The sequence below is a fragment of the Balearica regulorum genome, chromosome 10 (assembly GCF_011004875.1).
Source record: "Balearica regulorum gibbericeps isolate bBalReg1 chromosome 10, bBalReg1.pri, whole genome shotgun sequence".
Classification (NCBI taxonomy): domain Eukaryota; kingdom Metazoa; phylum Chordata; class Aves; order Gruiformes; family Gruidae; genus Balearica; species Balearica regulorum.
Window position 1 is genome coordinate 17,478,169 of NC_046193.1, and position 15,325 is coordinate 17,493,493.

The 15,325-nt window shown below is 45.7% G+C and overlaps 2 protein-coding genes across 10 annotated transcripts in view; one reads left to right on the forward strand and one right to left on the reverse strand.

Moving 5' to 3' along the window:
• The window catches only part of SLC25A26 (solute carrier family 25 member 26), an 87,254-nt gene extending 86,407 nt beyond the window's left edge, over window positions 1–847 (forward strand). For 4 of the 9 annotated variants that reach the window (XM_075762385.1, XM_075762382.1, XM_075762384.1 and 1 more), the window contains one exon: window positions 357–566. In XM_075762385.1, the coding sequence (XP_075618500.1) occupies window positions 357–453 (97 nt within the window). In that variant the 3' untranslated portion in view covers window positions 454–566. Of the gene's footprint in view, window positions 1–356 lie in introns of all 9 variants that reach the window. The other 5 variants (XM_075762381.1, XM_075762383.1, XM_075762387.1 and 2 more) reach the window with 3 other exon arrangements.
• A 2,831-nt stretch (window positions 848–3,678) lies between these two features.
• The window catches only part of LRIG1 (leucine rich repeats and immunoglobulin like domains 1), a 94,856-nt gene continuing 83,209 nt past the window's right edge, over window positions 3,679–15,325 (reverse strand). Inside the window, 8 exon segments of the mRNA XM_075762380.1 lie at window positions 3,679–6,481; window positions 6,690–6,983; window positions 8,083–8,250; window positions 8,838–8,960; window positions 10,255–10,674; window positions 11,225–11,506; window positions 12,147–12,467; window positions 14,303–14,466. Of these exon segments, the coding sequence (XP_075618495.1) occupies window positions 6,249–6,481; window positions 6,690–6,983; window positions 8,083–8,250; window positions 8,838–8,960; window positions 10,255–10,674; window positions 11,225–11,506; window positions 12,147–12,467; window positions 14,303–14,466 (2,005 nt within the window). The 3' untranslated portion in view covers window positions 3,679–6,248.

Genomic DNA, 15,325 nt, shown 5'->3' on the forward strand with positions numbered 1-15,325 from the left:
GGAGCTCCTGGAGAGAGGGGGGTCCCTCTCCCGAGGCTGGGTGGGGGCAGCAGAGGATGGGACACTTCCCATCTGTCCGCCATCCTTCGTGGGGACGTGTCTGAGCTCCTCTTTCTGCATGTGGCCCGTAGCCTCCTGCACCTTAGCTGTGCAGCTGAGTGTGGAAAGGGGTTAAAAATCACCAAGCATGGGAGTACTCTGTTAGGGAAGCCCAGACAGGTCCCTTCACTGAGCAGTGGGGTGGGATTTAAGAAACCAGCAAGAGAGAATTTATTTTGGCTTTGTTTTCTGGAGCTCCTGCAGCCAGCCATGCAGCATCTGCTCATCCTCTGAAACTGCCTTTCCTTTGCCTTCAGCTTGTTCGCAGGTGTTGTCCCACGGATGGCGGCCATCAGCCTGGGAGGCTTCATCTTCCTGGGGACATACGAGAAGACTCGCCAGCTGCTGCTCTGACCCAGCGCGGCTGCTCTGACCCAGCGCGGCCGCTCCTGCTGGTGCTCGCCGAAGAGCTGGAGAAGCCGCCGAGCTGGACTGAGTCCGCCCGCGAACGCAGCTTCCTCCTGCCGCCCCTCGCCGTACTGCAGCAGCTGTTCAGCAGGCTGAGAGCCGCTTTCACCGTTAAAGAAAAGTAAATCCTCCAATAATCCGATTTCCCAAACATGAAATTTTCTTGCATGGAAAGTGAGGTCATTGTGAGAGTTGTGCCAAAAAAGTCATGTTTGGGAGGTAAACAGCTAATTACGGTGGCTGAGAAAGGCGTTATTAGAACTCCTGCAGGGAAAAATGTTTTGCAAACCTCCAGATCGTGGGCTGAGAGGGGAGGCTGAAATAAAGCGAGTTTTCATAATTCAGTGGCACCTGCCTCGTAACAGAGGGAGGGTTTTTCTGGTCGGGGAAGGGGCTGATAGAGTTACAGCCTGCTGCCCTCCAACAGCACTGAAAGTATTCCAGGTTGGGGGAATGTAAAAGACAATAATCCATTTGTTTCTGAGTTGAGCCTTATTTGTGAAAGTTTATATTCCTGTTTATACCTACAGGTGCTCAGCAAGCATTCCTGTGTGGTAGCCAGTGCAGCTTTATTAATTAGACTCACATTTCTCTGGTAAAAGCACAGGCTCGTATTATTTTACAGCTGTGCTTGTGCAAAGACATGCAGCTCTGCCTTCTTTTGGTCTTCTTCCCTCAGCAGCTGAAGGAGCTGGGAATGCCAAAGCCCAGGAGGGAGGCCGGGAAGGCAAGGCAGGGAGAGCGCCCAAGTTCTCCTGCGACGGACGGATGGATCCTGAGGGCTCTCAGGGGGCTGCTGGCAGGCGGAACAAACCTCTGCTCTTGCTCTCATGTTAGGAGAGAAAAGCTGCAGTGGCCAAAATGGTGCAGGGACAAGCTCGGTGAAAAAGCCTGATTGAAATTACTCAAAATTATCACCGGAGCCTGGGGCAGGGACCCCAAGTTTACACCAGCGACTCGGGTAGTGGTGCAACCTTTTCAAGCAATGGGGAGGGTGTTTGCGTGGGGACACCTGGGCAGACACAGCCGAGCTGCTGCACCGAGCGCCTTTGGCACGCACCGAACAGGCCCTCCTGGGGCTGCGCCCGTGCAGTGGGGCGAGAGGTTCACGTGTTTGCCCTGGGCTCAGTCGTGATGCTTGGAGGTCGAGGGCCCCCTCGCACCTGGGGGTGAGGTGGTGGGTGCTGGCTGCCGCGGGGCTGTGCGATGAGCCGTGCCGTGGTGCGCAGGGCGGCTGGGTGCTGGGACTCAGTGCACCGTGAGTGCCCGGCTGTCAGGCGTGAGAGGGGTGGCAGAGCCCAGCTCATGCAGCCATAGCAGCACTGAGGCATCCTGGTGCCATCACACGTGTGCACCTGCTGGTCTGCGCACGCTCCTTCCGAGTTATCGCAACGCTGCTGAGTCAACTGAAGTGGACCCAGTGTGACATGGTGCCCTGGGCTGCTGGAATTTGAGGCTCTTCTCCTCATTAGGAACATACGGGTGTAGGGAGAAGAAAAGCCAAATCAGGTCAGTGCATGAATGATTGGGGGGGGGGGAACCACACACGGGGGGACAATCACACACACACACACACACACTCTCTCGCTCTCTCCATGACATGCAAGGCCTGACACTCCCCCCCCCTGCAGGCTTACATTTTTTTTTGAGGCCAAAAAATTATATTTATTATATTTTAGAAAATAATTGGCAAACAAGTAAAACATACAGAACAAAGGAGATAATTCTTAAAAATAATCTTCAGTTACAATGGGGAATTTCAGCCAAGTCCTGTATTGGCTTGTTAATTCTACCCGTTTCCATGGCATGGTGCAGCAGCACTTTAAGGTTGTCTCTTTTATGAAGTGTTTTTTAATATATATATATATAGAGAGAGAGAGAGAAAGAGAGAGAGCAGAACCAATTTTAGGGGCTTTGGGAGTAAGATTTATTATGGTGTCTTATAAGCTAACTTATATTTTCTATGAAAGCTCTTTAAACATGATGAGAGGTTTAGCACTGCAGTTGGTGCATTTAATTACTTGAGCTGAAAATAATCATGCCTCTAAGTCAGTCATTGGGTCCAAATGCTGCATTTTTGTTGTTTTTACTTAATATTTGCATAATCAGTTTTTGTCATCACTGCTCTTTTTTTTTAAATTTTAAAAAAAAAAAAAAAACACAACAAAAAACCACCCCAAAACTAGCCCAATTGTTTTAGCAAACCTAATGGGCAGGGGGAGAGCTGGACCCCCTGGTGCTTCCCCTTCCCCTGTGCTGCAGGAAGGACAAGGGCACCGGGGGGGGGGGGGGGGGGGGGCTGCTCTGCACACACCAGTTTGGCTCATCCTGCTGAAAAAAATTACTTTTGGTTATGGGGCTCTGTGGGGTGAAGACCTAAAAAAAAAAAAAAGTGTTTGTTTTTCTCCTACTGCCCACGTGCCTTCAGGTTTAGCGCTGTTTTATTTCAAGTTTACCAAAACTTGAAAAATTAATTTTAGCCCATTACTGGGATAATGTGGAATAACAAAACTTGAATCTCAGACCAAGCACCAGCCTCTTAAAGGCTCTTTCTTTTCCATTTTTAAAATATTTTAACTAACTCCTACATGTGTTAAGGGACTTTCACTCAGAAAAATCTGCTTTATACCTGAAGTCGTAATTTGGAGGAGGAAATACTTTTAAATTTTTTTTAAAATATACAGGAACTGAATTGAGATTTTTTTTTTTTTTTAGTTAAAGGAAGAATTCAAGCTTATCTCCAAAGCTGCCTCTGGAATTTCCATATGGGGTGAGGTTTGGGTTTGAGAAAGCCAGAAGTGGTCACAACTGCAGCTGAGCCTGGTGCCCATTTTTCTTACATACTTACACACACTCACACCCCCCCGTTCCATTGTTCAGTGCCAAGATCAGGGCCCTGGCCAGATACATTTCTAATACAGCAACTTGCTCAAGTATTTCTCACGAGTTCTTCACTGTGTCTTTCCCTACAGCCCCAACTCCTACCCCAGCACCTTGTGCTGACCTAGAGCATCTCAGAGGAAAGCTGCGGCTCCAATTTCAGCAGCGGCGATTTTGGCAGTTAGTCTGCCTTTTCATCCGAGAAAGACAGAAAAGGGTATAGCCATGGATTAGAATTTTATTTAATTTTCAGCTGAAACTCCCAAAACCACACTCTCAACAAAGCAGCTGTAATATTATAAATGAACCTTTATTAAAGACACTTCAATGCCATTTGTTAGACACTTCAATATCTTACATGTTTTTCAATGTACAACATTGTACCAAATTTTCTAATAAATAAATAACTTTGTACACAAAAGTAATACTTCCTCTTTCACATTGCCTCTTAGAAGCAGCAAATTCACATATTTAGTGGAAGTCATAACATTAGGCAGTTAACTTTATTCAGAAACATTATTTTCAAATGTTAATGTGGCAAATATGCTTTGTATCTGCAATGGTGATGACACGTCCACCAGCCAAATGAGTCGACTGAATCACTCCCATCTTCCCTGTGGCCCCGGTTCCACTGTTTTCACCTTGCACGTCAGTTCTGAAGTGTACTTTTCCCTTGAGTAAAGGGGAAAATTACACTGGGTTTAATAATTTTCTAACATCCATTTCCTTTGCTTTGAATAAACTTGGCACTCAACGTAACTCACCACCTGTCTCAAAGTGCAAATGTGTCAATAGTCAGGGACTGGTACAGACAGGTAACCTGGCTGAATTGTGCCTCGCTGCACCCAGGTCAGGTTCGGCTGGCCAGCCTACAGCCCAACTTGCCATCAGCCACTGGGCAACGGTGACAGGACTGGCCCTTACAGGGTGGTGGCTGCTCAGGGTACAGCTGGAGGGGACCAGCCTGTAATAAAAGGAGGGGGCAGCACACAGCTGCTCACTGGAGCCCCACAGGCACAGTAGCTCTTGGGCAGAGCCCAAAGCGATGGAGCTGAACAGTCAACAACGTGGTTCTGCCCTGGTTTCTGATGCTTGTTCTGAGCCACAGTACTAGCAAAGGTGGATTTCCACCAGATTCAGCCTCAGTGGACCTGGCATTTGAGTTGCTCCTAAGGAAAAAAAAGTAACAACCCCCCCAAATAAATCTTCCCCCAAAGTAGTCATCACCAGAGTTAGCAACCTCATGTTAGCAGAACTCAAATTACAAGTAACTGGAAGGGAGTCCTCCATCCACAGGTACCAACACCAACGGAAAGCAGCCTTTCTATAAATAGCATCATAGTGAAGTCAGAAGTGACAAAGATCTGTTTGACCAATGTGGGTATTTCTTTTTCCCCCTCCATTCATGGATGAACTTAAAAGACCACATAAAAATACTTGGGACACTTCCATTTAACAGAGTACGTTCAACCATAAACAGTTTCCCTTCTAAATGACTGTATTTCTGACTAGCCCACAATTGCTGCCCAAAGCAGCAAAATTCCTTTGAAGCAGATATTCGCATACAAAGAGTCTGGCTGCAGATGGGGGCAATCGTGTTCAACAAGAAAGCGTGACATTTTGGTGCAGGGAAAAGAAAAAAAAAGTATCAGATGAACTAACAGTACAGCTGTCAGCTTAGGAGTGCGATTTGAGTTTTGATGTCAAAACAGCTGTGTGGTTTCAAACCCAGAACAGATGTATTTGGGTGTGAAAATGCATTATACCAGCACAGGTTATTCTAAATGGGGCCAGGCTGCATTGCTGTATGCACCGACACAGGTAAAGCTGCATCCCTTTGGGAGGGAAATGTCCGCAGGCCACCAGCGCTGCAACAGCGTATACGGGCAGGTAACGCCTCCTGCTATGATGGTTTATGACCGGTGCAATATATGAGACCACCCCACTGTTCACTGCATGAATTATTTATTTTGGTAATGACCGCTCACTAATCAAGACAGCCTTTTTGTCCGGGTGTTTTGGAGCTCTGCACTGTTGCGGAATTATTTAGTGCCTCTTGTGTGGTCCACTCTAACATCATGCAGTCACAGTTCAAATACTAATTTTTATGCAGTTTTGAAAAGTAATGGAATTTAAGTTCTTCCACCAACAGGAAAAAAATCAGGTTGCTACATAATTTCTCACTGCATGGGTTTTTTTTCCTATAAACTTCATTTGTAACAGTTGAAGATCTCTGTTTAGATGTGTTAAGTGCAATAAATTTCAAAGGGGAAAGAAATTTGTGCTAAGTAACCCAACTGATACTTGATTTAAAGGAACTTCCATTGAAAAGAGGACAATCCCTTTGGAACAGTCTGGCTTTTTAAAGTTCTGCTTATGCATTTAAGGCACCAGAATTATTTCTCTCACAAAGTTTAACAGCAACCTGATACTGAAAACAATATTGCCAAAATTGTAAAATTTCACTCAGTTTTCCATGCACTAAAGATTAAAATAGCCTCTGTAAAAGATATATATATATTTATATATATATTTATATATGAAAACTCTTATGTACAATTGTATCAAATACTTTTCTCTTTACACAATAATCCCTTGCATTTATGTGCTTCATATGCAAGTCAACTTTTGAACGCTTCATACTTCTCAGGGAAGTTTTAAACTATGTACAAACAGATGACGCTCGAACAGGAGTTTGTTCCCCATACAAGCTTGTTTCTCATACCTCAGTTGTTTGCCTTTGACAGGTCATCAGTTCAAGATTTGAGGTAGAAGTAAGTAGCCTATATACTCTGTGCAAAAAAAAAAAATTAAAAAAAATAATAGCACGTTTGTTAATTTGCACATGGCAGTCTGTCCTCTCAGTCCAGCGATCCGTTCGGTGGCCTCAGCTCGTGAAGGGAGTCGCCCAGCTTGGGCGCGTAGCCGTTGGAGAGGAGAGCCTGTTTCACCTCTGCTTCGCTCTGCAGATCCAGTAGTGTCGGGGAAATTTCAGGAAGCACGTTCAATTGCTTTAACGACCCTCCTGCTGGTGAAGCTCTCACCAAGTTAAGGTTGTTAAGCTCTGAAGGCTTTGCTACGGTTTGTGAAGAGCCTGCAAGAAGAAACCAAAGAACCAGCGCGGTTAGCTGATGCTCAGCCTGCCAGCGTTCCGCATAAAACCAGCCCTGCCGCTATCGTTCCTGCCCTTGAGCCAGTTACAAAAGCTGACGGAGAAAACAGGGCTCTGCTATCACCCAGATAGCAATATGCTATCACCATATTGCATCTGGGGAGAGACACATCCCCAAGGAAAGACATACCCTGTTTGTCTGCAAGCAGCGGGCTGGTCATGCTGCCAGGTCTTATTCTGTCGTGGTTGCTGGGGTAGAGGGTCCCGTCTGTTTCCATCCTCTTGCCGCTGGCAATCCCGTTGCACGGCTGAGGATGAAGGAGGCTGGTGCCTGCACCCCTCTTCCTGCTCAGTGCGTTTGGGTAGGTATTATCCATAGTCTTAAGGCTCTCCGAGTAGTACTCCGACTCCTTGGGGTAAATGTGGAGGTTCATGCTGTCCGTGCTGCCGCTGCAGTCCGTGCACACAACTGGCAGGCCATAGCCTTTAATGGGGGAAGGGAAAACAGTGACAAACGAAGATGAACCAGCTGGAAGCTGTCGGCACTGAAGCACACAACTTGCAGAAGGAAAAGGCAGCTGTTGAGCTCCTCTGTTCCTCGGCAGTGTGGGAATCTCACTAAGTAATATGGACATTTCTCGGGTTTATACAGGGCTAGTAAATACCTGTGCTTTTCAGAACTCTGTAGCTATCACTAAAGGTTTAGTAGCTGGCTTTTTTTACTCCCAAGAAGTTGTGACTTTCTTGTTTTTAAATAAACTGTGCACTTACTTCCTTTTCCAGACTTTCTAGTCAGGGTAGAAATATAAAGTGGAACTTTCCTGTAGCTGCTTTAAAATACCAAGTTACCTTTCTTATTTTTGTGCTGCTGCTTTACAAGGATCACTGTCAACTCATGTTGTTACCTCAAGAGATGTCATTACTGTCAGCGGAAATAACAGAGGAGCAGAATTCAAAGAAGCAAGCGGGAAGGAGTTTCTAAATGTTGAAAGTTCATTTCCTTAGTGCACTCAACAACTTTCCATTATTAAACTTTACAGTTTCTCCTGGAGAGAAAATTTCTTTCACTGGCTGTTTTTCTGTGGATGTTACAATACAGCATGAGAACAGAAAACACATTCTAAAAATAGCTAAGTATGAGTGTAACACCCAAGAAACTGGCAAAGAGCAGAGGCAGGTGTAGTGCCCAAAACAACCTTTAAATTTTGAAAATTAAAAAAAAGCTGAGCTTTTAAGTTGACAGCCCCTTTAAAGACCATGAAAACGTTTAACCCCTTCAGTTTGAAAGTGCTGTCACATTTTAGGAATAGCTCAAATGGAAATACCGATCAGCCAGCTGCAAGCAATGGCTATCGTGAGCTTTAGCCTGCCTCTTTCTGACAGTTGCTCGAATTCAAACTATCCAAGCTTGATAGAGGATCAAAGCAAGCAGGAGAAAGTAAATTTACTGTGCTCACACCTGAGAATCATTCTGGGGTTTTTTTTCTGAAGGTAACAATTTCTTGTGTTAATGCTGCCTGACTTGGAGTGCTTTCTGATCTGTACAAACACGAAATACCTTTCCAGATTAATGGGTTTTGTACCTGTCTTATCTGGAACAAGCATTCCATCAGCCATGTCTTCAGTTTTCCAAGTGTCTTTATTATAGCCGATACACAGCTTTGGCTGTCTGCAGCCTACAGTGGTGGGAGCTTCAACATCTGGACACCTTCCAGCATCAGTCTGACACATACCTGTAACAAACGAACCATCTGGCTAAAGATTACAACCATCTGCTCTCAGCTGAACGACTTGTTAGTCTTATTTCTACTGTAAAAGCTGCGAAAGGGAGAAAAAATAGCAATGGAGATGATAGATAATTTTAAGCTAATGTTTAACAGAATAAACGCTGTGCAATCTCAGGAGAATCTTTGTTCAGAACTCTTAACTTTTCCTTCATAACGCGCTGTGTTTAAATACTGTAAAATCCCAGCATTTAATTTCTAAGCCTGAAGGCAGGGACAGGCAATGCTAATGTATTTTCTAGTACAGCTTAACTGCAGGTAACTCTGGTGCCAAAGAACTAATCCAAAATTAGCAAAAAAATAATCCTTAGGGCCTGACTGAGCAGTTTCTGAAGCACTCTGCTTGTATGAACACTTATTACTGGGAGAGGATAGCTTTGTGAACTGAAAGACAGATCCTTGTTCTGCATAAATGCAGTAGCTAGAGAATTCATTATGAAGATCTTGCAGATAACTCATAACAAGCACAGAAGTACTTTGTACTGTGATTTCTCCCTCCTCCTATCAAATTCAGATACAGCATTACAGAAAAAAATAATTAAATGGGTTCTCACCATTGCTGTCTATGTGCCCATTAGGCTGTTGGTTATCTGCTCGGATGACGGCTTCCTGCCGGTCAGAGAGAGTCCCTTGTGAAGACAAGTAGCTCGGCACGTCAGGAGGCACAATAGTCTCATCTAGAGTAACGGGAGCAGAGAAATGTCAGTTCCTGGTTGGATATAAAGGCTTCTGTTTTCAAAGGCATATAAAATCACATTTTCAAGAGGGATTTGGGACCAGATCTATAACTGGTATTTTCTGTGGATGCAGTGGAAACTGAACTGCCTAAACACTCCATTCTCCTCAGAAGCCTCAGTCCTGATTTTTCAAAGCTTAAAGCTGTGAGATAACAGTGCTGATAAAGGCATTTGGGGAGTTTGCATTTGGCATAGTCAGTACAAGGTAGGTGGAGGTGGAACTGTCTCTTCAGAACAAGTACATCCTTCCTTTTCCCCTGAAATTCAGAGTACCTCATTTTGACTCGAGTCCTCTGTCTCCTAAAGTCATGAGTAAAAGATTTCTGGAGAACAGAGTCTTCGATTCACTTCAGCAGGCAAGTAAGTTTAAACCCCTTAGCTCTCCTTGGCTCTCTCCAATTCAGTTTTCCCTGTCATACAAACTCACTCAATTATGCTAGGCAGGAAGGCCTAGGCTTTCAGGACTGGGAAAAAGGGGGAGAAAAACCCCACTTACACATCGCATTGGTCATATGGTATCCAAGACTTCCTGCCTAGTCCATGACTTTAAAATCTATGTTGTACTGTATCTAAAGCTAAGTGTAATATAGGAAGGCTGCAAATCCCAGCAGGGTGGCAAGCTTTAGGCTGGTTCTTCCATCCTTCTGTTCAGAGGTTGTATAATGTTGAAGGCAGAAGAGTTATTCTCACTGCAACACTTATTTCAGCACCAAATTATCCCCTCTGAAGATCAGCAGGAAGCAATAAACACTGCTTCTCCCCCTGAAAAGTGAGGGATGCCCCTCATCAGCAGCGCTACGACAGGTCTTACAGGCAACATGGAAAAAGGCATTCCAGCTTCAAAGTCCAATTTTTCTGTTTTGAATACAAAACCTTTGAAAATACAGATTCCCAACAAGTGAGACAGGTTCCCAGCATCGTGGACGTAATGCAGACTGACTCAAGAGTTATCATTTATGGTCATGGAAAATCAAAGTAGCAAAGCAATGGGTGAAAGTACTGCCAAGTGAAAAAGACCTTTCTGAAGAGCCAGCCAAGGGTAGGAATGCAGCTCTGAACATGCTTCAACGGCAAGTGAAAGCTGATTCCAGCTTTGTGAGCCAAGAGAACCACAGAGATAAGCCAACTGCTTTTCCAGTGCGATTGTGTGGCTACTGACATGCCAATTCAGCCTCGGTGGGAAATCTGACAGCACAAAAGTTTAGAGAAAGCCTTAGCAGGAGACTAGAACTACCTGTGTTGGTGACACTGTATTCTTCACTTTTCTTCCTGGTTTGGTAGATGATGCAGACCCAGACCAGAGACGTCAGCACGATGCTGCACACCACAGCAATGGTGATGATCCCCACTGTGGTACGGTCCTTTCTACAGCCGAGGGACTGTAAGATGCTCACGTGGCTGTGTGCTCGCTCTGTCCCCAGGGTGTTGGACATTTCACAGGTGTATTTCCCAGCGTCCTCCAAGACAACGTTCCTAACAATCAGCAGCTGGTTGCCAGAGGTAAAGTGATGCCTGTCTGTCACGATCAGGGGCTGGTCACCTTTCAGCCAGGTAATGCGGGGAGGTGGGCTCCCTGTGGCTTTGCACTGAAGAGCCACAGTCTCGCCTACAGACACCACATGGTCTTCCAGGGGGTGAATCAAAGATGGTGTCTCTGCAGGGGAATAAACACAGAAATTAATTCTTGGGGAGAGTGTAACAACAGATAATTTTTAACAGTATTGGACGTAACCGATGTTCCTGCAGATAAATACACAGCAATGCACTACGCGGCCACGTGCCCAGGAGCATGGTGGCTGCAAACCACAACAGATCTAGCGATCACTACCAAGGCCTTCCCATAACCAGTTGGTGTCAGTCCTCCCATCAAAGAAACCCCTGAGGACAAGAGGCAGTGGCTGACACACGTGAATTATTCTGCAGGGCAAGAGAGATGGAGTGCAATTTCCTTTTAAAGTCATTTTCCCAGACAGCAAATAGGGCGGTTGGATGGGCTTCCTTGGCACAAGAGGAAATGCACCTTATGGCTCCTTGTCTTAATTAGCAGGGTATTTTTCATTAGTTAACTACAGTGCAAAAGAATGAATCAAGACTAATGCAGAGCACTGCGCCTTTGTCCCTCTGCTGTATGTGCAACTGCTGAAGAGCTCGAACAGCAATCCCATCCAGACCACTTGGTCTCTCGGGGCACTAATGCGTCTTACCCAGTACAGTCAGGGTGGCGTTTGCAAGCACCGACCCCGCAGAGTTCTGTGCCGTGCAGCTGTAGACGCCCATGTCTTCTATCTTCACATCCATAATGAAGAAGACATCGTCATCAGGCATGACGTGCATGCGGCGTTCTCGGGCCGCAGGGAAGTCCGTGCCCCCATCTTTCTGCCAGGCGATTTGTGGGGTGGGGTGTCCTTCAGCTGCACACTCCAGCCGTGCTTTTGTCCCTGTCCGTCTGGTGATGTCGTGGGGAGTTTTGATAAACGAGGGCAACACTGATAAAAACAAGAAAAAGGGATGAGCAATTCCACAGGGAAAACACCATCTTCTGGACAGTTCCGTTTTCCTTCCTAGGCAGGAGACTAATAGGAGAATTTCCCATAGGCAAGAGGATGGCAAGCTGCTTTTGCAGGATGTATCTAAACTGCTGGGGACTAACCCTTGTTTCTACCGTACACACCTGTCTGCACTGTCCAAGACCCCCTAGTCAGGATCATTAGAGCTGGGATCAAAGCTAATTTTCTTCTGTGATTAACTTGGGAAGAAACCCTGTTACCTCTCGTACAGAGAGCTTAAAATCACTACAGTCCCTCCCCTTCTTTGTATCCTTTTGTATTTTCATTTGGCCATTTTATTGGGCAAAGACTCTACCAGAACAGCCCAAAAGAGGCAGCTAAAGCCGCTAAGAACGTGCTGAAGTGCTTGGCTGGATGGCAGCCATCACGAGCCTGCCATGTGCTTCTCGTGTGGCATTTCTCAGCATCCACTGCGACGCAAGCAACTGGTGCGAAGAGGTTAAGAGCTCCTCACCATCAGGAATGGACCCTCATGAGTAACTGCCTGCCAAAAGCGAGTCCCAGAGAATTATAACAGCTCAGGTTGAGGAAAGGAATGAGAAAGCAGCTTCCTACTCACCATTAACAGTGAGTCGGGCCTTGTTGGAGTAGGTAGAGCCAAAGTGGTTGGTGATGATACACTGGTAACGCCCTTCGTGAGCAAAGGTGACATGCCGGAGGTGCAGAATGGTGGTGTACTCCATCACCTCACCATCCTTTGCCCGCACATGGGCAAAGTTCTCGATCTCAGCATTGTGCAGCATCTCGTTGTCTTTCTTCCATGCAAACATCATGGGGGAGCTGCTGCTGCTGGTGGCCGAGCAAGTGAAACGGATGTCCTTCCCAAGGACAGCCACAGTTGTCTCAGGCTGGATGATGATCTGTGGCTTGGGGAAGTCATCTGAGAGAAAACAGCACATAGTTAGTTCTGGACTATGAAGAAAGACTGGAGCAAACAAAGAGATGCAATGAAAAATGAGCAGTGCGTACGTGAAAGACACACATCTTTATCGCACATCTGCTTTTACATCCACTGCTGTCTACACCAGGAAAGCAGCCTGCTCTTGCCAAGCATTCCACCATCAAGACTGGTTCTACAGTGCAATGTGCCATTCACAACTCCACTGAGTGGCTGGTCTAAGCTAGGACTCTCGTTCCTCTGGTTCCTTCTCTAATCAGTGGACTGAGACGGTCACCTCAAACATCTACAAGATGCTTAGCTCTCTTCACCCACGTAGTTGAACCTCAGAAAGATACTGTGGTCTAAAGAAAATATCCTTCCTTGTACAACCCATGCATGAAGAGCAATACTGAACTTAAAACTTCACCCTAAGGCCTGCATTAGCGTGAAGCAGAAGGGGAGAGCAGGACACTTACATGGCTGCAAATGCTACCTCTAGGGATAACAGCTCATGAAGCAAGGTGACTGCAGCACGCACTGTCAAAGCAGAAGCAGCTGTATTTGCCTGTCACCCATCTGAGGTGGAAAGCTTTGCACACTCTCTCTGCCCTGAAGATTGTTGGTTTTAGCAAGGTTCCAAACAGATTCATTTATTAGATTTCTACAAATGGTGTAATTTAATATTTGACTAAGGTTTAATTAAACAGCCAGGCCTCTGGAACCAGGAGTACTAGTGCCTGGAGGACTTGGCAGGCAGTGGAGAAGCAAAGCTGTCTTCACTTTGTGATGTTGCTGTGGGGATGGAGCGTCATGATCTCTTCTTCCAGATGAACACAGCAAGTCTCCCAGACTCGCTCAGACAGAGGCCACCTAGGCAGAGCCCTACCACTCTGGGATCGAGAGGGACATGGGACAGCAGCTGGAACAAAGCTTTTGCTCTGTGTTCAACGCCAGTCATGCATTCAACTTAGTTAAACAGTGTTGTCAAAAGCTCGTTTTCCTTTCATCAAATAGCCATATGCATCTCCACCCAGGATCCACACTGGCTGGCTCCACAGCACAGGGTTTGGCTCACCAAACCAGGACTTTATTTTGCCCAAAAGCTGGATGCATGAACAGCACCACTTTAACCCCTCTGATCATTTATGTTTCTTTTCTTTACAAGAGGTAGTAGATATTTGTGCGTGCTGGGTATTAAGTAAAGCTGCTTTGCAACCACAGCTCAGATGCAGAGTCAACTGCAGTGTTTGGGTCAGAAAACAGCAATAGGTGCTGTTTAGAAGGAAAATCAACCGTAGGAGAAAAAAAGATTATAATGCAACTCTTAGTCATCAGTTGGTTCACATGCAATGCCTTACTGGCCCAAAAAAAGGAGCTGTGATGGAGAGATTCTCCTCTGCTTTTTTTTTTAACCCTTTGTTATTTTCAAGAGGGAGAAAAGATGAGTAAAGAACACAAAGCCACAGAAGCGCAGAACACTACAGAGTGAAAAAAGTTATAGCTGCAGTCTTGGTAGCATCAAACCGAAAGGACTGGGGAAGTCTCTGCGCAAGCCCCATTTGGAACTGGAACAAGCATTAGTCCCTTTTGATTTAATACTCAGGGAGCCCTGTAAGGAATCCACTGGATGCAAGCAATGCACTGTGTGGTTTTGGTGGGAAATAAATTGTAGCCAATGACAAATTTTTAAAATGCAGGCTGGGCTTCCTTTGATCCCACTGAATAACAAAACAAAACAGAAACCCTCTCATAATAACATGCTTGTAGGCAAAGAAAATGTTTCCCAAGTGAGTCCTACCCTTCGTACAACCTCAAAACACAGAGGCAAGACTTACCACACACAAAACTTTCTGGCAGGATGGCAAAAATGCTCTTGCTTTTGAGTGACTCAGGATGGGCGCAGGTGGCCACCACAAAGGATTGCAGCTCTTTCTCAACTAACCACTGGGGCAACCATTTCAGCTGGCAATCGCAGAGGAAGCTGTCGCTGTTTATGTGGCTGCAGGGAAACAAAACCAACACGAGCCTGTTGTGAGTCCCGCATGGAGAGAGGGCTGGAAAGCTCACAACCCTTTCATGTTAGGCACATTCCTCCCTCCCCTCCAGCATGGGTGGAAGGAAAAAAAAGGACTGCAGGGTTGTCCTAAAGGCACTAATGATGTTAAATACGTAACACATTTAAACAGCATTTCATCTCCACACAGAGCAACCCATTCTTGTACTCCAGTGACACTCCCTAGTGCCTTATATTTATTAACCAACTTCCAGAGTGATCCCCAGGCACAGACGAGCAATGCCATCCCTGGCTTAAGTGAGAGAAACCAAGGCAGATCATCTACAAAGGAGACACACAGCGGAGGCACAAGTCAACAGTACAGCCCATCCTGCCTCCATTTCTTGTATCTTATTATCATGCATGCTCCTTCTCTGCCTCTGTGGTTTGAGCATCTTTGGTGGGGGCTGAATTCAGGACTTAATTACTGAACAGTGAGAGGATGCCAAGTTCCCACTGTAAGACCTTCAGTTTCCTCAGTGGCCAACACCAGAGAAGTAAGTGGAGAGGGCCCTGCCTGCCTTCTGTAAGGTATGTGTTGGCACACCAGCATCATCAGGGGTAAGTGGTGTAGCTGATGTCATTTATTTACTGATTGACAGAAGCAGCGGAAGAGAAATGACCAAAGACATTTGTGTAAACGCAATACAACCAGTGACTAGTTTGGAAAGCAAAACACAAAAACATTTCTCAGCATCCTCACAGTAACTTAGCACCTTCTGGTAAGAAAAGAGCAAATAAAAGGGAAGCCTCAGGATTTTTTTTTTTTTTTTATTGGTTAAATATTGTGGGCCAAATTGTGGCT